At 43.5% G+C, this 22,998-nt stretch overlaps 1 protein-coding gene across 1 annotated transcript in view; it reads right to left on the bottom strand.

Moving 5' to 3' along the window:
* Positions 1-22,998, bottom strand: part of RELL1 (RELT-like 1) — a 91,493-nt gene that overhangs the window by 36,725 nt on the left and 31,770 nt on the right. The window contains exons 2-6 of the mRNA XM_011949135.1: positions 19,853-20,077; positions 17,919-17,990; positions 8,750-8,807; positions 5,293-5,529; positions 1,755-1,893 (exon numbers count right to left, since the gene is read on the bottom strand). Coding sequence (XP_011804525.1) covers positions 1,758-1,893; positions 5,293-5,529; positions 8,750-8,807; positions 17,919-17,990; positions 19,853-20,077 — 728 coding nt within the window. The 3' untranslated portion in view covers positions 1,755-1,757. The remainder of the gene's footprint in view (positions 1-1,754; positions 1,894-5,292; positions 5,530-8,749; positions 8,808-17,918; positions 17,991-19,852; positions 20,078-22,998) is intronic.

The raw sequence follows: 22,998 nt of genomic DNA, 5'->3' as shown, positions 1-22,998 counted from the left end.
AGGAACAGATGCCAGATCTCCCCACAGGCAAAACCGCAAGGGCTAACTAGCACTAGAACATGATCAGAGTCCCTATGTCTCAGAAAATGTAGGTGCACAGAGTTGTTCCAGATTACTTCCAGAGCACCTTCAACCCTCTGAGCCCGGCGGATTATCAGAGAAGCTTCACCCAAAAGCCACATCTCTTCACCACTCAGCCACACCGACCAAAAATGAATTGATTGCATGATAATAATCAGTAGCATGGATGGAGCGTTTCACATGTGCAACTTCATGGAAATCTCACTCCCGCCCCTGAGGCAAGGAGCTTCACTTCCAATTTCCAGTGAGGCGTAGAAAGCTCAAGTATCTTGCCTAGGTCCCAGAGTTACTGAGTGGCACACTGGAGCTTGAACCTGGCAGTCTGACCCCAGGGTTCATGTCAGTTTTGCTATGTCCCTGTACCTTCAAGGACCCTGGCTGACCTCTCCCCCATTGGCCGTCCTCCCCTCCCTATGTAAGTGTAAACTCTTCTGTCTTCATGTTCAGGCTCTGATGGTTCCATGGAGCATTTAGGGCATGATCCCTCCCAAATTGTCACCCTTGCCCTTTTACAAGGGATAAGAAACATGGAAAGGATAAATACCACTCAAGCCGGAACAGAAATAAAGGAGTTAAGATGAAAGTTAAGCCACTATCAATTTATCACAGGGTTTTGGTGTGTGTGTGTGTGGTTTTCTTATTTACGTTTTTGTTCTGCTTTTTTTTAGATGGAGTCTCACTCTGTCACCCAGCCTGGAGTGCAGTGGCACATATCGGCTCACTGCAAGCTCCGCCTCCCGGGTTCACGCCATTCTCCTGCCTCAGCCTCCTGAGTAGCTGGGACTACAGGCACCCGCCACCACGTCCAGCTAATTTTTTGTATTTTTTAGTAGAGACGGGGTTTCACCATGTTAGCCAGGATGGTCTCGATCTCGTGACCTCTGATCCGCCCGCCTCGGCCTCCCAAACTGCTGGGATTACATGGGATTACAGGCGTGAGCCACTGTGCCCGGCTGCGTGTATTTTTGTTTTTTGTTTTTTAAGCAGTGTCTTGCAAATTTAAAATTGCCAAATCAAGAAATAAATCACTGTGGCTTTTCAATTGCCTCAAAATATTTGGTGGGAAGAGAAATATTCGTATTGAGGTTTCAGAACTGTGACACAAAGAAAACTGGTTTCCAACAGAATAAAAGGAAAAAGGATTGGTTTGTTTGCTCCAGACTTTTTCAAGTCACAGTTTACCTGGAAATGGTGACAAGATTACACGTCATTTGGCCTGCATGGTTGTTTGAAAAAAAACAATGTAAGCTGCCAATATCAAAAATCAGTGATTTTACATTTTAAAAGTCTAGATTTTGTCTTTTTGTATGCAAGAAGATGCAGCAACACTAGGCGCTTTCTGCCTCATGGTAACGCAAGCCCTTTATGGTGGGTGATGTGAGTTCTAGTTTGCCACAATCCCCACTATGCCACATTGCCTCACAAGTAATCCTCTATCCTCATTACTACACAGGCCAAGCCCCTGGAGGCACCACGTTTGTGACTTCTTTACAAGAAGCTCTGGGCAGATAAGTAATCATGTTCAGTCCCCCTCAGCCTTCCTGGGTCCGGAAAGCTCTCCCATTTCCCTGCCAAATGCCATTCCTATGCTGCCACAGCACCTGGGAAGCTCCCAGTACCTTCTCCTCACCCTGCGCCACCCTGCCCCCAATGTCACCAAAACCACGGCTCACCTGCTACTCTGTGCCACTGCGTTCTCTCTTCACAGGTGTTGCCGGCACCTCCCCATTGACAGTTTCAGCCCCACTAACAGACATCAGGCTTCTCCGTTCCTTCTGGTTTGACTTGTGTTCCACTTTTGTAACTCTAAACCTGAGGAGGGAACGGGGAGAGGTGATGGGGTTTGCTTTTCTAATAAACAAGAATTGTGAATAAAGCAAAAATCATCCACCCAGAGGATCTCAAATGAACTCAGCCAAAACTTAGGACACAAATGAAAAACAACATATTCAAGAGGAGGAGCATGCATTCCTATCCAGCACATTCCCCTGGCCCCTGCGCAACCTTCCAGCTGATTTCTACTCAACCACATCACAGACTAAGCCAGATATTTCACAGAGTGTGCAAAAGGCATTTAAAAACTCAGGTATTGGCCAGGCATGGTGGCTTATGCCTGTAATCCCAGCAGCACTTTGGAAGGCTGAGGTGGGTGGATTGCTTGAGCCCAAGAGTTTGAGACCAGCCAGGGCGTATAGCAAAACTCTGTCTCTACGAAAGTTACAAAAATTAGCCAGGCATAGTGGTGTGCACCTGTAGTCCCAGCTACTCGGGAGGCTGAAGCAGGAGAACCATTGGAGCCCAGGAGGAGGGGGCTGCAGTGAGCAGAGATCAGGTCACTGCACTCCAGCCTGGGCAACAGAGCTAGGCCCTGTCTCAATAAGACAAAAAAAAAAAAAAAAAAAAACCTCAGGGACTCAAATATTAAATAGCCTCAGAGTTGTGGTTTCTAACAATGATCAGGCTTTGTTTGTTTGTTTGTTTGTTTGTTTGTTTTTGAGAAGGAGTTTCCCTCTTGTTGCCCAGACTGGAGTGCAGTGGTGCAATCTCGGCTCACTACAACCTCCAACTCCCGAGTTTAAGCGATTCTCTTGCCTTAGCCTCTTCAAGTAGTTGGGATTACAGGCTTGTGCCACCATGACTGGCTAATTTTGTATTTTTAGAAGAGATGGGGGTTTCACCTTGTTGGCCAGACCAGTCTCAAACTCCTGACCTCAGGTGATCCACCTACCTCGGCCTCCCAAAGTTCTGGAATTACAGGCGTGAGCCACCACACCTGGCCTATGCCAGTTTTTTTTAGCCACAGAAACCTGGTTAAATGCTCAACTGGTTTACAAATTAGACTGACATAACCAGAATGTTTACCAGATGATGACAAACTTCTGAAAATATGCAACTGTCAGGCAGTCCTATCTCAACACACACACACACACACACACACACACACACACACTCTCACACATATGCAGAAAATCAGAAGAGCCCTAGCAACACATTTTATCAGCATTAGGGTTTGAGAGTTTGTCTTTTAAAAAAAAAACAATGTGTTAATTTTCATTACAGATTAAGGAAAGACTAAAGGAAGTTAAGGAAGAGATTTTCATTAAGAATTAAGAGTTAAATAAATGTATTCAGTTTAACTGTTTTTTCTAGTATATCATCACCAAATCCTAGAGCTTTTCATAACAGTTTCTTTCTAGTTCTGGTCTTAATTTTTCCCTTAAAAACTATCTGAAATAAATCCTCCTTCTGTGTCCAGAATAAGATCACCAACCCTGAGGAGAAGGCTCTGAAGTAGTGAAAGAATGAACAGGGAAATTGTAAACACAAATCTATTCTGTCAAACTTTAAGACTCTCTTAAGTAATACATGCTGAAAAACAGCCTGGAATCATTAAGTGTTCCTTGTATCCAATATCCAAGAAAGAGAGTTGGATTTGGGGCATTTTAAAAAGCCACATTTGGCCAGACCTGGTGGCTCACACCTGCAATCCCAACACTTTGGGAGGTCAAGACGGGTGGATCACTTGAGGTCAGGAGTTCGAGACCACCCTGGCCAACTTGGTGAAACTCCATCTCTCCCAAAAATACAAAAATTAGCCAGTCATGGTGGCGGGCATCTGTAGTCCCAGCTATTCGGGAGGCTGAGGCACGACAATTGTTTGAGCCCAGGAGGCGGAGGTTGCAGTGACCTGAGTTCACACCACTGCACTCCAGCTTGGGTGACAGAGTGAGACTCCATCTCAAAAAAAAAAAAAAAAAAAAAAAAAAGCTGTGTTGAATCTAAGTTGAAAATTTCAGCAGATTTTTTTTTTTTAAGACCAACAAAACATGCTTTGTCCAAACAAGCTACAGGTTCTCATTGCTTTGCATTCATAAATTCCCATGACTCTGCTTCTTAATAAAATAGTGTGGTCATGAGTTGTGCTGTTTTGCTGTAAGTGGCAAACAGCCCGGAAGTCTTCTCCGTGATGCTTGTGCAACACAATGATGAAACTCAAATGAATTAAAATAAAAATAATAACCAGCCAACATTTCTTGAATGTGTAAGTACCCAAAGCTGGTTTAAGACCTTTATGTGAGTCACCTCATTTAGTCTACACAGCAACTCTATGAGGTGAGTGTGACTGTCCTTCTCACTTTACAGAGGGGGAAACTGAGGCACAGAGCAATGTAACAGTTTGTAAGTAGTGGTGCCAGGACTCGAAGGAGAGTAGAAGCAACGAGTTCAAGCTACTCTTCCCAGGGTGTTGTCAGTAGACAGAGAAGGATCATGTAAGTAGTAGCACTGTCGACTTTTGCTCAGTGCTCACCCAGCCTCACTCCAGCATGTGTGTTCCTTACCAGTACTCCCCACTGTCTTTCCAAATGCAACATCGGCAATGCAGTTCCTGCATGGGACTCAGCATCCAACAGCAGAACTGCAAAAGCATCCCACTGCAAAGATGCTTCAGGTAAGGGCTGATGGATTCATCACTTGAACTGCAGGATCTCCACCTCACATATGGGTCACAAGTGAAAGGCACTAGGACCCGGAAAGCCAAGACACAGTGGAAAGCACCGCCCACTAAAAGCAAGCAGTCAAAGGAATTTACATGGAACTTACAAGACAGAGACTGGAGGGCTGTGGACCAGATCCACAGCTTCTCCCCTCCCTTGCACATGGCTCGATGATATTTCTCAGTTCCCTGAACATTAGCTTGGCTGGGTGATCGAGTTCCAGCCAGTGGAGTGTGAGTCAAAGTGATGCGAGCCACTCTCAGGCCTAGCAGCTCTTTCAAAACCCCCCGTGAACAACCTTCCACGGACCTGCTCCTCTGGCTGGCAAACCTGGCAGAGCCACAAATGAAGGGGGCCTGGAACCCTGGATAAGTACTTGAAGAGCCACCCGCTGATATCTCAATACCTGCCCTGGATTCCATAAGTGATATATAAATGTCTATTCTGTATACAGTTGAAAATCTGGGCTTTATCTGTTAGAGCAGGTAGGCATTTATCTTAATACATTTCCCGTCTGACCTAGCAATAGCTGCCTTTTAGGATTCTTCTGTTGTTGGAAAAATCTAGGACTCACACCAGAAAACATCTAAAAAGCCCAGGGATATAACCTGAGCCAGGCACGGAGAACATATTCTACATCTGACAGGTAAGCACAAGTCCACACACCAGAGCACCCATGTCACACATAAACCAAAAGCATCCGAAGAGATCTTACCTGCCAACAGAAAGGACCGTGACCTCGCCTTGGCGCCGTGGTCTGCTCTCTCTGGACTTGTTGGTGGGCTTTATAAAGTGCCACCGCTTGTGCCTACACCGATGACACACGTCCCTCTCGACAACACCGCCCACCGTGTGCAGATGATGGCCACAGACATGCTTCCCCGGGGTCCCCCCTGGTGACAAAGGCCCAGGACTCACGGGTGGGCTCCCTGGTGTGCTGGGGGTCACGGGGCTAAGGTGGGGAGGAAAATAAAAAGTGTAACTGGTTACTTAAAGGAAATACCAGCGAAGGCGATCTCTCTCCCTGTGATGATAGAAGCAGTTTAAATTGAAAGAAAAAACAAAGCATCTTCCAGTTGCACAAATGGACTTTGTGAACGGGCCTCAGACAGCAGGTACTCAGCTCTCATGACCGTGCGATGACAGCTTATCTTAAGCAATAATAATATGATTCATGGCCAGGCGTAACAGCTCATGCCTATAATCCCAGCATTCTGGGAGGCCAAGGTGGGAGGATTGCTTGAGGCCAGCCTGAGCAACATAGAGAGACCTTGTCTCTGAAATAAAATAAAAAAACTAGCCAGGCATGCTGACACATGCCTGTAGTCTCAGCTACTCGGGAGGCTGTGGCGGGAGGACTGCTTGAGCCCAGGAGCTCAAGGTTGCAGTAGCTATGATTGTACCCCTGAACTCCAGCTTCGATGACAGAGTGAGACCCTGTCTTTAGAAGAAAAAAAAAAAAAAAAAGATGTTTCACTTCTAGAATGGAATTTATTAGCTGTAGTCTCAGCTACTCGGGAGGCTGTGGCGGGAGGACTGCTTGAGCCCAGGAGCTCAAGGTTGCAGTAGCTATGATTGTACCCCTGAACTCCAGCTTCGATGACAGAGTGAGACCCTGTCTTTAGAAGAAAAAAAAAAAAAAAAAGATGTATCACTTCTAGAATGGAATTTATTAGCTGGGAATAAACCACTGCTTGTAACAGTGACACACTGGCTTTAAAGTATTAGGTTTCTTTCTAAAACACTGATCTTTTTTCTCATGCTATTATCCTAATTTCTCACATACCAGAGTGTCTGCCCATCACTCTACACAAAGAGATTCCCTAAGTATCTATGCCCTGGAAAAGGGAAGAACTCAAATTCCATCAAATTATCAGATAACTTAGAGAAGAGATTTCATCAAATCTCCATTATATCAAAGGAGGAAAGCCTTTAGGCAAAGATATCAAAAGTGATGTTCAAAACAGATGTTGATAGTGTTGATAACAGTCATAATAAAATAGCTAACAATATCCTAAGCATTTTATATGTATATATTAATGGAATTAATCCTTTTAAAATCTTATGATGTGGGTATTATTAACTTCTTCATTTTAACAATGAGGATATTGAGGCAGGGGGAAGTGAGGTAACTGGCCTCACACTGGCAACAAGATCACACTTGCAAATAAGTGCTGGATCTGAGATTCAAACCTAGAAAGCTGAATTCCAGAAACCATGCAATTAATCACCTTGCTATACACTATACTGCTTCAGAAACAGCAGAGACCACTTTGATAATCTGGAATAAATTTGGCTAGACCATCCAAAATATAAAAAGCAGAAATATACAGGCCAGAAATGAGCTATTTTCAAAAGGCATGTGTGAAGGCTCTGGTCCGGCAGAAAAGGAGGAATTTGAACCTAGCAGAACCAAACTGAGCAATAATCAGCCCTCCGGCACAGGTGGGAGTAGTGGGGATGGCATGACACCCACAGCCTGACACCTGGACCGTGGCAAGAGCCCCAGAGACACACAGGAGGCTGTGATGGCAGAAACCAGCCTTTTTGTTGATGCAAACTGGCCACCTGCACACTTAAAAAAAAGAAGTAGAGCCTACAGTTGAGGAGACCGCCTCAAACATGACTGACAGACAAAAGTCTTCTGGTGCTCTTTAGGGATGCCTTCCTAATTGTTAAAATAAAAACACACAGCAGTATCTTCCTGGAGTAAAATAATGTCAACTTAGCACCACATATTAGAAAGCTGAATGCAAGAGTTTAACAACATTCACTCAACAAGCATTTCTCAAGTACCAGTTGTGTACAAAACCCACTGATGGGCACTACAGGATGCCCAAAGATGATTGCGACAAAGACACCATGAGCTAAGATGGTCAGAACACCAACTGTCCGTGGCCAGGACTGGAATGTGGGAGAACTCAGAGCTCTTCTGTCTCTATGACTCTACGTCTCTCCTAAACTCAACTCCTTACGTTCTGAGTTACCTTTCCAAAACACACATCCACCGTAGCCAGTTTGACAAACACCTCTTAAACTGTGTCTAAGGTGTGCTGAGTGCACAACCCACATAGGAAGCGGAGAAAGATCCAACCCTTTTGCCATGTCACTTGGCCTGGCCACCCGGGACCCAACCCTTCACAGGTTGAGTCCCAGGCTATCATGATGTGTTGACTTTTCTTCTGGCCCTTCTTATTCCTACAGCCAACCCTGACTCTCGTCTCCACCTCCTGCACACCTGGTTCAGATGGCACCTCTTCCATGAACGTTCCTGAACTCCCAATGGCCCCCTAGGGTCCCCTAGAGCCTTCAATCTCCACCAGTCCTACAGCACTTGCAGGCTGTCCACCACAAGGCCTCACACACACGTCTCCACTCCCCACTGACTGTGTTCTTCCATGGCAAGGGTCTGTGGATGTCCAGCTCCAGAGCAGCACCCAGCACCTAGCAGGCGTCCAATAAATGCTCCTTGCTGAAGAAATAATACTTATATGGAAATACAGTTCTCTGTAATTAATTATGAAGGAATATGCTGCTCAACAACCATAACCTAAAACAGTCATACAAAAAACAGAACATAGCAGGTAGCTCCAAACCAGCTTGTTCATTTAATCATCATTGTTCATGGAGTTCTTTCAATGCTTAAGGCATGCTATATTCCTTATAACAACCCTATAAAGCTGGTAATCTCCATTTTATAGACGATGGAACTTAAACTCAGGGTGGTCAGTTAACTTCCTCAAGAATAGACAGTTAATATTGTGGTGCAGGCAGGACTCAATCACATCTCCCAATTCCTAGGCTATGTTTTTGCCCTTAACCTCTACGCCTTACTTCTTCCCATCACTATTCTCTAACACAACAGCTCTCAACCAGGAGTGATCATCCCGGCTACGGGACATTGACAATGTGTGGAGACACTATGGGTTGTCACACCTTGGGAGGGTGGGGGCAGGGGGTGCTCTAGCATCTTGTGAGTGGAGGCCAGGGATGCTGTCAAACACCCTACAATACACGGGACGGCTCTGCACGGCACAGAACTACCTGGCCCAAAATAACCACAGTGCCAAAGTTGGGAAACCTGCTCTAGCAGAAGAGCATTTCAGATGGCGCCATATCTGAGCAAGTAACTGAAAAGATGTTGCACTAAGGAAGAGGGGAGGAGCACTCACCTTTCAGGATCATACAGGCTGTTATCTGCTACCATTGCCTTTAAGACATCAGCATTCGCTAAGGAATAAAAATAAAATTAAAGAATTAAAATAGAATGAATAAGATGAGTAATCACATCAGAAAAGCTGTTGAAAACACATCTAATTCCATTCTTTCAGTTCATAGATGAGGTCCTGGGGGCCTAGAGAAGGGAGGGTCTCCCCCAACATAACTGCATAACATGGCACCATCTGTCAATAACTTATACCCAGCAGGAACTTAGTAAGAGTGACAGGGAATCTATGGCAAGGAGAGCAGATCTACTATAAAGCATTGCTTCCTACACATCAATAGCAATATAAAGTAGAAACTACCCCCCTACCCCACGCCAACTCCAACAAACTAAAGGACCATTTATATGCTGCTGCTCTATTGCAGTTAACTCATTTTGATAAATATACTTTGAAAAATATTGATAGTGAAATGTATTTCATAAGTGACCTGTAGTCTAATAACTTGTATGTGCCAAAATAATTAGCTCTAAACTCTGCATCCTCCTGTAGCATCAATTCTATCCCACATCGAATAAGGGATGAGAGAAGGTTAATTTTCCAGATGAGCTTCAGGATCACACAAGCCCTTGACTGGCCAGATAAAATTTCAAGTACTGATCACAACATATAAGTTATGTAATATATGCTAACTTAAATTAGACTTCCAAAAAAAAATCCAGATTTGTAGGTGGGAGGCTAGGCTGTCAACAAAAGCAAAAAAAAAAAAAAAAAACCTAATCTAAGTCTCTGAGTTTCTCTGAGTCCCCCAACCCACACCCACATCCACACACCATGTGTTTTCTGCCTCCTGTAGAGTGGTCATGCTCTCCAGGATAAAAGACTGAAGTGAATGTTCAAGTTTCCCTTGGCTATTTAATTGGCAAAGCCAAATGTTATTACTGGCTCATAACCTTTTCAATTGATTTCTGAAGCACTATTCTCATGACTAACCACAACAAGTCTCTAAGAGAGGAAAGAACAAATAAAAATCACTATTTACCACATAAGCCAACACCAACCTTTAACATTTAACATTCAAATGCCTTTTCTAGAGGAGGAATATTAATTCTAGTTCCAACTGCTGCTGTAAGTGTTAAGAGTTAAGGGCTTACAATGCAGGGTTTCTCAGCCTGACTTTTGTTATTGCCCCACCCAAGAGCTTTGTTCAACTATTTTTCCCTAACGACTCTCTCATTAAAGTACAGTATGGCAGATACATTTCATATTTGGTTATGTACTATATACATCTGTGCTTTACATATAAGAGAGTGAGGTATTTGTTTGTTTGTTTTTTTGGCCCCGATCCAATTTTTGACTTTTTAGGGGACACATCACCCCATTGCAACCCTTGAGAACACACGGGTTTTTGCTTTTTTCTTTTGAGAAATATTAATATGACACTTAATCTTTTGCCAAAAGAAATTCTTTACCCTTCACAACTATCTGTGAGGATGTCCAAATGCATTTCCAAACACAAATTTTGATCTAAATAAGACCTCCTGTCATTACAAAAACATTATGAAAATGGATCCATAGTAATTTCTCCTGCACAATAAAGAAGACAATTCCCTCTGTAAAACACATTTAAGTATAATCCAGTAATGTCAGTTAATTTCCTGTTTGACTAATAAATGAGGATTCAAAAAAAACATTGTTTCAGATACTAGGTTTGGATATACAATCCCATATACAATTTTGTATTTTATTATATACAAAATACAGTTGTCCTCAGTATCCATGCAGGAATGTTCCCCAGATCCGTGCAGATATAAAAATCCACAGATGCTCAGGTTCCTGATACAAAACATATCTACTCCACCCCCGTACACTTTAAATCATCTTTAGGTTACTTATAGTACCTAATACAGTGGAAATCCTATGTAAATAGTTGTTATGCTGTTTTATTTGGGAAATAATGACAAGAAACAAGTCTGCACATGTCCAAAAAGATGCAACCATCCATTTTTTTTTTCCTAATTTTTTTTTATCCTTGATTGGTTAAATCTATAGGTGCAGATCTCATGGATACGGAGGACTGATTCTATAAAGTAATTTGCTGTCCATACTTTGCCAACATTTATCAAACTTCAAAACTATAAACATAAACAAGAGGGAAAACAACACCAAAAGGTATTAAAACAGGGACAGCACTAACAGCACATACAGAGGAGTGAGCTTTTTAAAATCAAACGTTTAAATCACTGCCTGAGAAAATCAATCACCTGTAAAATGATGACTACCTAAAAAATGAAACATCAAATTACAAAATAATTCCAGGAAGATATGCTATATTAAAATCATTATTAAAGCTTGCTTTTTATAGACGTGTTTCTCAGTTATTCATGAATTCCTGTAACTCATCTTTCTCTCCCAGGAATAATTAGTAAACATTCCTTTGGTTTGCTAAGTGAGTCTCTAGGACTCACCTTGTGGCATGTGAGACACACACGCGCACGCACGCACATGCATGCGTGTATAGGTACATGCCCGCATGTACACACGTGCATCCCTGTCTCTGAGCTAACCTCCAGGGAGTCAGCTTCAGTAATCTGTCTCTTGGGAACATTTTTGGTTTCCAGTGACAGGAAGGTTTTCTAACATAACACCACCGTTAGGACTGAAACGCATGCCTTAATGTGGCTGTGAAGTTACCATAAAAGAGCAATAGTCTGAGTTCTGTTGAAGGTATATCTCCTCCTTGCATATTACTCACAGCTCTACTAAGCCATAGGTGGCTTTCTCCACACTTGCCAGCATTTTATCAACTATGCTTCCCTTCACAGCCTTCCCCAAAATGGGAGGAGCTAGGCACAGGGCAAGGAAACTCCCTCAAGAAAAGGGAAGGGCGGTATTTTCCAGAAAAGACCTCTTTTTCTCCCCGAATCCCTGCTTGATAATATGCATGAAACAGCCAAAATCAGGCAAGAAAAATGTCTGGTTGTCTCTGCCATCACTACTCTCTTCAAAGTTTTCCTCACACCTAAGGCAAATTTCTCCAGCAAAAACTAACATTGCCATCACCAAAATGTAAGGGCCGGCACGTGCCAGTCGCTGCCTGAAAGCTTTACAGATCTTACATGTTGGACGCTTCTGACGCCCTTAACAGTAGGTAGAATTATCACCCCCATTTTACAAGTATACAGACTGAGACCTAAAGATCGTAACTGACTGGCCAGAGTCACACAGCTAGAGAGTGACAGGCTTAGACACAAACCCTGGTCTGACTGACTCCAGGGTGGGTGCATTTAACCCTGACACCCTCCTTCCTACCCTTCAACATCCAAGTCCCCACCCAAAGGGATACAGGTTGAATAATGGTTCACGGCATGTTTGCATAAACAGAGGAAGTTTCAGAATCCACTCCGTACTCAGTCATTTATAAAGGAATCTTTTCTGCCAAAATATAAATGGAGCCTGAATGCAAAAACTTCACAAAGGCGTCTCTTGCCTAGGGATCAGAAGTACTAATCAGAAGCACTTGAGGAATATCTGTAGTACTCCCTGCAATTTTTACTAAGCAGCCAGTTTAAGGGCCTAGCAGAGAAACTCAGCTACAGACTCCCAGACACTTTCCAAACATCCACACAATGCAAGAAAACTCCAGCGACTACCCAGACATGATTCAGTTCGGCTCTATTTAGAAAGATGAATTAAAAGCTAGCACTGCGGTACATCCAACCCTTTGGATTAGGAAAATAGTCAGTGCGCAGGTGTGGCATAATATTCAATAGATTTGGTCATTGTCCTGGGTTCCTGTCACAGAGTTCCTAAAGGCCTTGGAATTTCCTGAGAGGAGTGTCTTTTGTTATTCATAAAATGAGCATCTTTTGATCACACCTGAGTTTATACTAATGTGGTGACTCGGGGTGGGGCCCCCAAACAGTCTCAGGGTGAGGCCAGTCATATTAAGACCAAGCGATTAGAGGGTTGGAACTTTCGGCCCTACCCAGGGACCTCAGGAAAGTCAGAACAGGGGAGGATGGGGCAGGGTTCTGGGACTGGAGGTTAAACTAGACAAAAAAACCTTTTTTTTTATTTTTTTTATTTTTTGAGATGGAGTCTCGCTCTGTCACCCAGGCTGGAGTGCAGTGGCGCGATATCGGCTCACTACAAGCTCCGCCTCCCGGGTTCACACCATTCTCCTGCCTCAGCCTCCCGAGTAGCTGGGACTACAGGCGCCTGTCACCACGCCCGGCTAATTTTTTGTATTTTTAGTAGAGACGAGGTTTCACCATGTTAGCCAGGATGGTGTCGATCTCCTGACCTTGTGATCCGCCCACCTCAGCCTCCCAAAATGCTGGGATTACAAGCGTGAGCCACTGCGCCCGGCCAACAAAAAACTCTTGAACGACAAGATCTGATAGCTTCCAGGTGGCTAAAAGGTGCCGGGTGGGTGGCGCACCCAGAGAGGACAGGGAAGCTTTGCATCCCACCCCCAGTATTATGCATCTCTTCTATTTTGTTGTTGGTGAGTTGCATCCTCTGTAACAAGCCAGTACATGTAATAAAGTGCTTCCCTGAGTTCTGTAACCCATTCTAGGAAAATATCGAACTGGAGGAGGGGATTGTGGATCTCTCATCCAGAAGTACCAGAGCCCCGGCTTCCAACTGGCATCCCAAGTAGGGGAAGTCTTTTGGGATCTGACGCTAACTCTAGGTAGACAGAGTCAGAACTGTATTAAATGGCAGGCTTCAGAGATTTGGAGAACTGCAAAGTATGGAAAAAACCCACACATCTGTGTCAGAAGTGTTGTGTGAGGATGGAGACAAACAAAGTGTGTTTGCCCAGCAGGTCAGCTGATAATCCATCCTTCAAGAGATATTTATCTAAACTAAAATTGATTTCCATCATTAAAGACATAATGTGTTTAAACCATAAACAAGAACGTTACCATGAGTACAGGTCAAATATCACCTCATTTGCCAAACTTAAAATGCGAAGCAGAAACCATTCATACATCACGATTGCAAATGTTTACAGATGCTTGAAATCTAGGAAAAGAAAACCTAAACACATGTGGGAAAAGGGTAATGGACTGATTGTGCTTAATTTTATTCCTTTCTTAATGTAAAGGAAAAGTTGTGGTATGATTATCACTTAAAACTAGAAAGTGAAATTAGTATTAATTCCAATTTATCAAAGACAGACAATATCAACAGGGAAGTCCAAGTTGGTACTAAGTTCAAAGTTATGTTAATCGAGACAAAAATATTTTAAAAATGCATTTGGTCCACAAAATAGAGGAGTTTAGTCTCAAAGCCAAACTCAAACATGCTAGGTTATAAACTGGTAAGAGATCAAGGCTGCACCTTATCACCAGGCTGTGGTTTTGGTGCAGGCTGGAAGCTGAAGAGGCCACAGCTGGAAAGGGGCGTGCAGCAACATTAGCTATTACTTGGGAGTCCAGGAAGGGAACCAAGGGCTGCACAAAGGATTGGAGTCACCAGCTGTCCTCACAAGCCCCTGGAGAAACTGCAGGTACACAGATGAAGGCGTGGACAGGAGAAGAGGGGACCTGGGGTTGAGAATAAGATAGAAAGCAAAGAGAACTGGGGAGCAGAGGAGAGAGGAGAAAAATGGCACCTCAGGTATTGACTGCTCAGTGGTACCTACTGGTACTAAGCACAGTAAAAACACAAAGGCTACTTTCCAAAAGGCAAACAATATCATTTAAAAAGAAAAACAAAACAGCCCTATTTGCACATTAGTGCGGGAAGTGAGGACATTATATAATATGCCTCCTCCAAGGACCCCAAACACGTTCTCTGCTGTAATTGAGAGAAATGCCTACTGCCGGCACCATCCTGTCATACCTGCTTATGCGACTTTGAACAAGTGTCTTATCCTCTGGGTCTCTGTTTTCTAATCTACAAAAGAGGGTGACAAAAGGGCCTACGTCATCTGGCACTTTTATTTTTATTTATCTATTTATTTATTTTTTATTTTTTTGGAGACAAAGTCTCACTCTGTCGCCCAGGCTGGAGTGTGGTGACTATGCCATCTTGGCTCACTGCAGCCTCTGCCTCCTGGGTTCAAGTGATTCTCCTGCCTCAGCCTCCCAAGTAGCTGGGATTACAGACATGCACCACTATGCCTAGCTAATTTTTACATTTTTAATAGAGATGGGGTTTCACCATGTTGGCCAGGCTGGTCTCGAACTCCTGACCTCAAGTGATCCTCCCACCTCAGCCTCCCAAAGTGCTGGGATTACAGGCATGAGCCACTATGCCCAGCCGGTACTTTTAAGAATTTATTGAGTGAATGCTTAAGATTTCTACAAACTAACCCAGCTATATACTGTCCCTCTTTGAAAGGAGTTAAGTTTTCCATCCCTCTTTCATGCCACCTGGACAGAGGTACTACAGTAACTGGTTAAAATAACAGACTATGGAATCAGAACACCTCAGTTCCAATCCCAGCTCCGCCACTTTCCAGTGGTGCAACATGGGCAAGGTAGTTAAGTACGGTGGGCTTCAGTTTATAACATGGGAAGAAAATGTCGAGATCCTAGAGTTCCTGGAAAGCCCCCAGAACAGGCCCAGCATACGGCAAACCCTCAGGAGTACTATGAGGTCGATACATGAGAACTTCAGCCCTTGGCAAGGTTCTCACAGTTTACTTATTTCGACTGATTCAATTGTCAGTAACCCATTTCATGCATCATCACAAATTTGGCAACTGCTCCAGCTTTCAGAAGCCCAGGTCCCAAAGGCCTGCAAGCTCTCCCCAGCCAAGAAAGGCAGTCTGGAATGTGAAAGGCACAGAGGCAGCGAAGGGGTCATCCACGCCTTACGCTGCACACTTCCAGAATGGGTACATTTTCCTATGCCAAGGACATATTCATGCATTGCTTGGGCAAATTAAAAAGCACTTTTTTTCATGTAAAAGAAACATCCATGATTGAGTACTCAACAACAATATCACCAACTATTATGCCATGAAGGAAGGTCTCTGGAAGACAGAGATCAAAATCCAAGTATTCCGGTCTGTTTTGTTATTTTAAACATCATCTGAATAAGTTTGGTTGTCTGATTTTATAGACTGTAGAAATTGACAACTGCACATTAGAAGAGAGGAGGGACAATACTGTGTGGTTGAAAAGAATGCTGAATTTGAAACCAGACACAGAGCTGGGCTGCTCACTAACCATGTAAGTTTAACTACTTGGAACCTTCTTTCTTCATCTGTAAAATGGGTGTAACTGAACCAACTTTATAAGGATGCTTTGAGGATTAAATGAGATTACGTACATAAAGCACCCAGATCTATGCCAAAAGCATAAAGCACATTCTGAAAACAGCAATGAAAATTATGCTCAACCATACAAAACTGCTGTTTCTCTAAGTCAAAAACAGTTGAAGAGAGTCAAACTGACAGACAGGCTGGGCAGGCAGATGCTCTTGTGGAGTAGTGAGGATCTGGGAGTGTGGAGTGCCCGGGGCAGGGCCTGAGGGCAGAGGAGCAGGTATTTACTGATGAGTGTGGTGTATTTCGACGTTTAGAAAAATGGCTCAGCTCTATCATCAGTGCACAGTCCATGAGTCCATGCTGACTAAAGCAAAGACAAAGCCCAGGGGAAACGTTTGCTTTTCAATTGTCATGAGAATTCAAAGGGTGAGAATCCGCAGCTATTGAGCAAGTGGGCAAGGAATCCCACACACCTTAAATATCACGGTGTGACATCATGGTGTGCTATGGAGGGAATAATCAGTGCTCAGAACAATGACCCCAAAGTTTCTTCACTCAAGATTAAATTAATCTTCCATTTAAGATGACAATTTAGAATACACTTCAGGGTGAAAAAATACTCAATTTCATAAAAGTTCAACTTTGTAACAAAGTGTTAACGCCGGAGAAACGATGCCATAGAACAGACAAACAGAAGCACAGCAGCAGCTGCCAGTGGACAGGGGAGGAGGGAGTGGCTACCTAACGGGTCCAGAGCTTCAGTTTGGGATGATAGAAAGTTGTGGAACTAGACAGTGGAGATGCATGTTCAACACCGTGAATGTACTTAATCCCACTGAAGTGTGTACTTTAAAATGGTAACAGAACTAAATTTGATGTTATGTGTATTTTACCACAATTTTTTTAAGCACACACACAAAAAAACAGACAATATTTGAGTGCTTTCTATACTGAGCCCTCTATGTATACTATGTACCAAAAATGCTGTGAAGTAAATATTATTATTATTATTTCTTTTCTTAGAGTCTCACTCTGTTACTCAGGCTGGAGTGCAGCGGTGTGATCACAGCTCACTGCAGCTTTGAAATCCTGAGCTCAAGTGATCCTCCCATCTCAGCCTCCCAAGTAGCTGGGAACACAGGCATGTGCCACCATGCCTTGCTAATTTTGTTTTACCTTTTTTTTTTTTGAGATGGAGTTTTGCTCTGTCACCCAGGCTGGAGTGCAATGGCATGATCTCAACACACTGCAACCTTTGCCTCCGAGGTTCAAGTGATTCCCCTGCCTCAGCCTCCAAGTAGCTGGGATTACAGGCACCCGCCACCAAGTCTGGCTAGTTTTTCGTATTTTTAGTAGAGACAGGGTTTCACCATGTTGCCCAGGCTGGTCTCGAACTCCTGACCTCAGATGAGCCACCTGCCTCGGCCTCCCAAAGTGCTGGGATTACAGGCATGAGCTAACACGCCTGGCCTTTTTAACTTTTTTTGAAGAGATGGGGTCTCACCATGTTGCCCAGGCTGGTCTTGAACTCCTGGCCTCAAGTAATCCTCCCACCTCAGCCTTCCAAAGTGCTGGGATTACAGATGTGAGCCACCATGCCAGGCTGAGGTAAATATTATTATCCTCATTTTACAGGAAGAAACTGTACCTCATGAAACAAGGCAATGTAGTTTCCCCAAATTGTACACAACCAGTAAGCAGCGAGGCCAGGATTTGAACAACAGCTGACAGAGCTCCAAGGCTGGGTCTCTGCAACGCTTAGACCAACTCACGCTTAGAAAACTCACTCATGTGAAACTTGCGTAGCTGAATAATGCTGGCAGCTGAGGTGTTAGAAAGCTTAGGTGAAGTCAATAAGAGAGTCTACATAAATCTTGACTCTTCGAAGCAGGTTTTTAATAAAGGATAGGAATACTGAATTGTTTTGGAACACTAAAAGGTCCACACCTTCATTTTTCATGATGTAGTGGACGATTTGCCCAACAGTGTCACTGTTTTCATTCATACTGTCGTTCAATTCTGAAAGAGAAAAGAGGAGGGGAGAACAGGTTACAACCGTCAAGTACAGCAACAAGTCAATCAGTCTGAGAACCCAAGACTTCACTGAACAGTTTCCAGGAGCCTCAGGAGATCACCCAAGGTGCTACGATTCTAGGCTTTCTCCCTCCAGCCCCAAACTTCCTCATGCGTAACAAGCATCAAGAGAAAGTATCAGAGCTGTCCGTCTATCTCTTCTGAAGCTCAAATGCTCACTCACTTTCCAGACAATAATTTGAAAATGCATTTGTACCAGTCCTCATTATTATTTCTCTCTCATCATTTCCTTAAAGCCTTAGGAGAAATGGGAAGAAGAAAGCTCATTTAAAAAGAAAAAATTCTCCTTGGATTTTATTTTAATTGCAGACTTACTATATCAATTTACAATATTAATTTCCTTTTTAAATGGGATCATAATTCATCCATGTTCATCAGACTGTCCTATCCTCTGAAATACACTTTCAAATTACCTACATTCAAGGCTTGGTTATTTGTCCACAAACTCAGTTTACTTTGGGGACCCTGTACCAGGAGTGTACATGATGGTCTTTGGGAAAAAAAGCAAACCACTCTGAAACCAATCTATAAAATTTGTTTCAGTAAGACAAGGAGAACAAGGGAGGGTTGAAACACTCTGTCCTAGCTCACAGAGAATACATCAAGGTGTGCAATGTCCTACTCATTTACAAGGAAAATGTCTTGTCCACCCAAAGGTCAGCTTTCCCCTACGTGAACATGCATGTTTGGTGAGACAGCTCAGAAGCTGGCTGCTAAGCCAACCTACAGAGCATCTGGGAAGGAGGAGAGGGGGAGGCCCCACTTTGTCAACTTGCTGTTGACAAACACTTGGCTTCGGTTTGCTCACAGGCTCATACATGACTCATCATGCAATCCTATTCCTTCTCAGCCTCAAAGGTCAGTGGGGGTGGGAAAAACCAACAGTCCAGCAAGCTGGCAAGGAACGTTCCAGGAACCTCCCCCCAGCCAGCCCTGCTTTGCCTGAAGGGTGACCTACTCCAATGTCACCTTTCTGCATAAACTGCCCTTAGTGGGGCCGAAAGCAATAGGGGGAGTCACCTACTACCTCTCAAGGCCCCGAGTCAGGAAACATCCCTAAACATGATGGGAAAGAAACATCAGCGGAGAAAACAGGATTTCGTCTCCCAGGTTTTTCTGAACACTACCTTACGACTCCACGTTAGGAGAAAAAGATGAGACGGCCTGAAGTCAGTACTAAGGCACCAGTTCTTGCCATACCTTTTTCTGCACTGTACACATGATCGTTTACTTCATGAACACGAATTCCAACCACAGATATTTAAGATAGAACTCCCCCAGCAAAAGCAACATCACAAACATGGTGAGACCTATTTTAATTTTTCCTTCACTCTTATTCAAACCTGATTCCATAATAATAGTAAGGATTAATATTTAATGAGTGGTCATATATTCCAAATACCAAATGCATCTTTCCTCTAAATTTCACAGAAACCCCAAAACGTGAGGATTGTTTTCCTCGTTGAAATTAAATTAAAATGTCAAATGAATAATATTAAATTAATTATAAATACATTTAAGTGAAATTATACATAGCAGAGTCAGAGCACACAATAACTTGTCTAAGGCCACTGGGCAAGAATGGGTTCCCTGCCTGGCAGCTATTCAGTAATGAAAGCAAGTTTTCAAACTAGGTATAATTACTGCGCATCGGCACTTACGCTACACTGCACCACCTGCCACTAAAATGGATCATTCTGCCTCAGAGAGATGGAAAGCATGTATCACTGGTTTCATATTTTAAAACTGTCTCCTCACCCCCAATAAAAAGAACCCTGGTTATTTACCTATCTTTTCAACCTTTTCTTCTTCGATATCTTGCTCTGCTTCTGTTGTACAACGATAGCCTTTCTTCTTAAGCAGGTGGCAAATGAGGACGCCGAAGAGACCCATGATAAAGAACACAGGGACAAGCGCATATGCAATATATTCTGGGTGTCCATTCCCAGTATCATTGCTGGGTGACGGGGTCGTCTCTGTTCTGGAGTGCGATGTGCGGCTGCTCCCATTGTCTACAGAAAGAAACATGCATGCTGCATTAGGTATCTGTCCAGGGAAGAAAAACCTAATGACTCTCAGGTAATGTTCAGAGTAAATCAGGGTCTGCTCCCAAAACCACAGGCCATGGAGACTAGTGGGTCTGGCTGCAGAGGCACAAGACAGCCCAGGTCTGGGCTCAAACAGTCTGAGTTTAACTCTGTTACTCATGAACCGGGTCCCACGCTGGGTCATTTTTTAAAAAACCCTTTGAAGACAGCTGCTTCTTCATTGTGGAATGAGTATACAGGGTTGTAGTGAAGGGTCCATCACAGAACAAACACATAAACATTACATGTTAACATTACAAGCACAGAATGAACACATAAACGTTACATGTGACATTACAAACATTACATAAACATTACATTACATTATATCACGGTTCTTAGTGATTAAGAGAACGGCCTCAGGACACTCAAGTTCAATGCCCAGCTCCACCATTTAGCAGCTCTGTGACAATGATCAAGAATTTAATTAACATCTTGATGCTTTGGTTTCTTATGAAATGGGCATACTAATACTACCTACCCACCCTTCTAGGATTGTTATGAAGATGAAATAAATTATTACACGTAAACTAGCAAGCAACATAGCAAACAGTCACCCACATGCCAGGCACCATTCTAGGCACTTGTGATGCAAGCACATTATACTGAGCAAAACAGGCAGAAATTGTTGTCCTCATGCAGCTTACATTCTAGGAGAACTGAGTAAACTAGCAGATCTAGAGTATGAAGAAGAGGGAAAAGTCAGGGATAGCATCAAGATCTTAGCCCAGGGCGCAAACATAAAAATGGAAGTGAGTGCACTTGTTTATCTGTTCACTAATCCCCATAAACACTGAACGCATGCCAGTTATGTGACAAGCACCACACTAGGTGGGAACTGGACAGAGTGATGAACAATGTAACGCAGCCCCTGCCATCTTGAGGCTTGTAGGATGGCATCAGAAATAGCCATTAAACAAGTATGCACGGGCCGATCATGACAGATTGTGAGAAATGCTGTGGTAGGAACACACGGGGTACTAGAAGAGAAAAGAACAGTGAAGATCTACTTTATGGCTTCAAGAATAGGGAAGCTGTGAAGTGGGTATCTTTTGGAGAAAAGGGGAAGTTGTTGCCTTTAGACATGTCAAAGTATCATATGAATATATATATGAGAGGCAGTTTGATATCTTAGCCTGCAGGGGTGCCACATGGACTCCGGAAAGCAGTGAGCCTGGAGCACACAATTACATGATGTGGCCAATTGAGACAACAGGAAGAACACACTGGACTGGGCATGGTGGCTCACACCTGTAATCACAGCACCTTGGGAGGCTGAGGCGGGGGGCGAATCACTTGAGGTCAGCAGTTCGAGACCAGCCTGGGCAACATGGTGAAACCCCGTTTCCACTAAAAATGCAAAAATTAGCTGGGCATTATGGTACACAACTGTGGTCCCAGCTACTTGGGAGGCTGAGGTGAGACGATCGCTTCAGCCTGGGAGGCAGAGGTTGCAGTGAGCCAAGACTGCATCACCGCACTTCAGCCTGGGTGACAGAACAAGGCTGTCTCAAAAAAAAAAAAAATTAAATTAAATTAAAAATTATTAAAAAGTCAGCCTTATATATGTTCCCATCACATAGTAAGCACTATAAATGTGTTAGCTACCACTATTAGTATTTAGGCTGGGCACGGTGGCTCACATCTGTAGATCACCTGATGCTGAGTTCAGCAAGAATACACTGTGTAGCAAAAGAATCAGCAGAGCACCATGCCATGGAAAAATCAGGAAAGAAGTACAAAATGAAGGTGGGGGAGTCAGGTAGATGAGAACCAAAGAAAACTGCAGGGCTTGACTGAAACGAAGCTTCAGTATTTAGAATATCCTGACTGTGAAGGGATAAAATGAGGTTTTCTTCATCAAGGGAGGTTCACACACACTGCTCAAGAAACCCAGAAATTGGAAAACTAGAGACATTTAAATATAAGCTTTCTCAAGAGAATTCTGGTGAGAAAAGAATCCGTATTGTAAGTGAGAGCGGCAGGAGGCAGCCAAATGCCCAGGCAGACAGGGGCGGGTCCCTGGTGAAACCCCACCTCCATGCTGAAGACAGTTTAAAGCCTGAAAGCCAAGTTACAAGTTAAATCCTCCGACCAGATGGGGGACTTGTCTTCCTGTTTGGTGCACTTTCCTCACAAACCAATCAGCACGCACCCCCTGTTCTGAGTCCATAAAAGGCCCCAGACCCAGCCACACGGGAGGAACTTCAAGTAGGGGAACCATTCCCCAGAACCCCACGTTGCCTCTCTGCTGAAAGCCGTTTTCATTCCTCAATAAAATTATTCTCTGCCCTCCTCACCCTTCAATGTGTCGTGTATCCTCATTCTTCTTGGGTGCACTACAAGAGCTTGGGAACTGCTGAAAGCGGGTACAAGCTATACCACAGGCGAGAGCTGAAGCACGCCAGCATGGGCAAGCGAGGCCTGGGCAGGGCTTCGCCAGCCGGGAGGTCCCCAGTTTACAAAGTGACCCCAGTTACAAACTCCTGCATCATAATGGGAAAAAATACCTGGTATGAAATGAGCACAGTTCATCACAGCAGCAAACAATATCAAACAGAAGTTTGTTTGCAAACCAGAGGCCACAGAACAAAGGCTACCTCTCTTTCACATGAAAATATCCATTATCTTTGAACATGAAAGGAAATAATTGGTTTCTTAAGTTTGTAAGAGGTTGCATTCATTACTTTATCAGACAACCTCCAGAATTTGAAATAATAGTCTGTGTTTTCTGATTTCTCCCTGAAGAATCAGTATAATAAATAAATCCCTAAATATATGCAATATACCATCTAAGTTAGGGTTTAACCTCGTGGCTTATTTTCAATAAAAACCAGAAACATTTA

The sequence above is a fragment of the Colobus angolensis genome, unplaced genomic scaffold, assembly GCF_000951035.1.
Source record: "Colobus angolensis palliatus isolate OR3802 unplaced genomic scaffold, Cang.pa_1.0 Scaffold29, whole genome shotgun sequence".
NCBI lineage: Eukaryota > Metazoa > Chordata > Mammalia > Primates > Cercopithecidae > Colobus > Colobus angolensis.
Note: the sequence above shows the minus strand (reverse complement) of the source record. Positions and strands in the feature narration are given on the sequence as shown.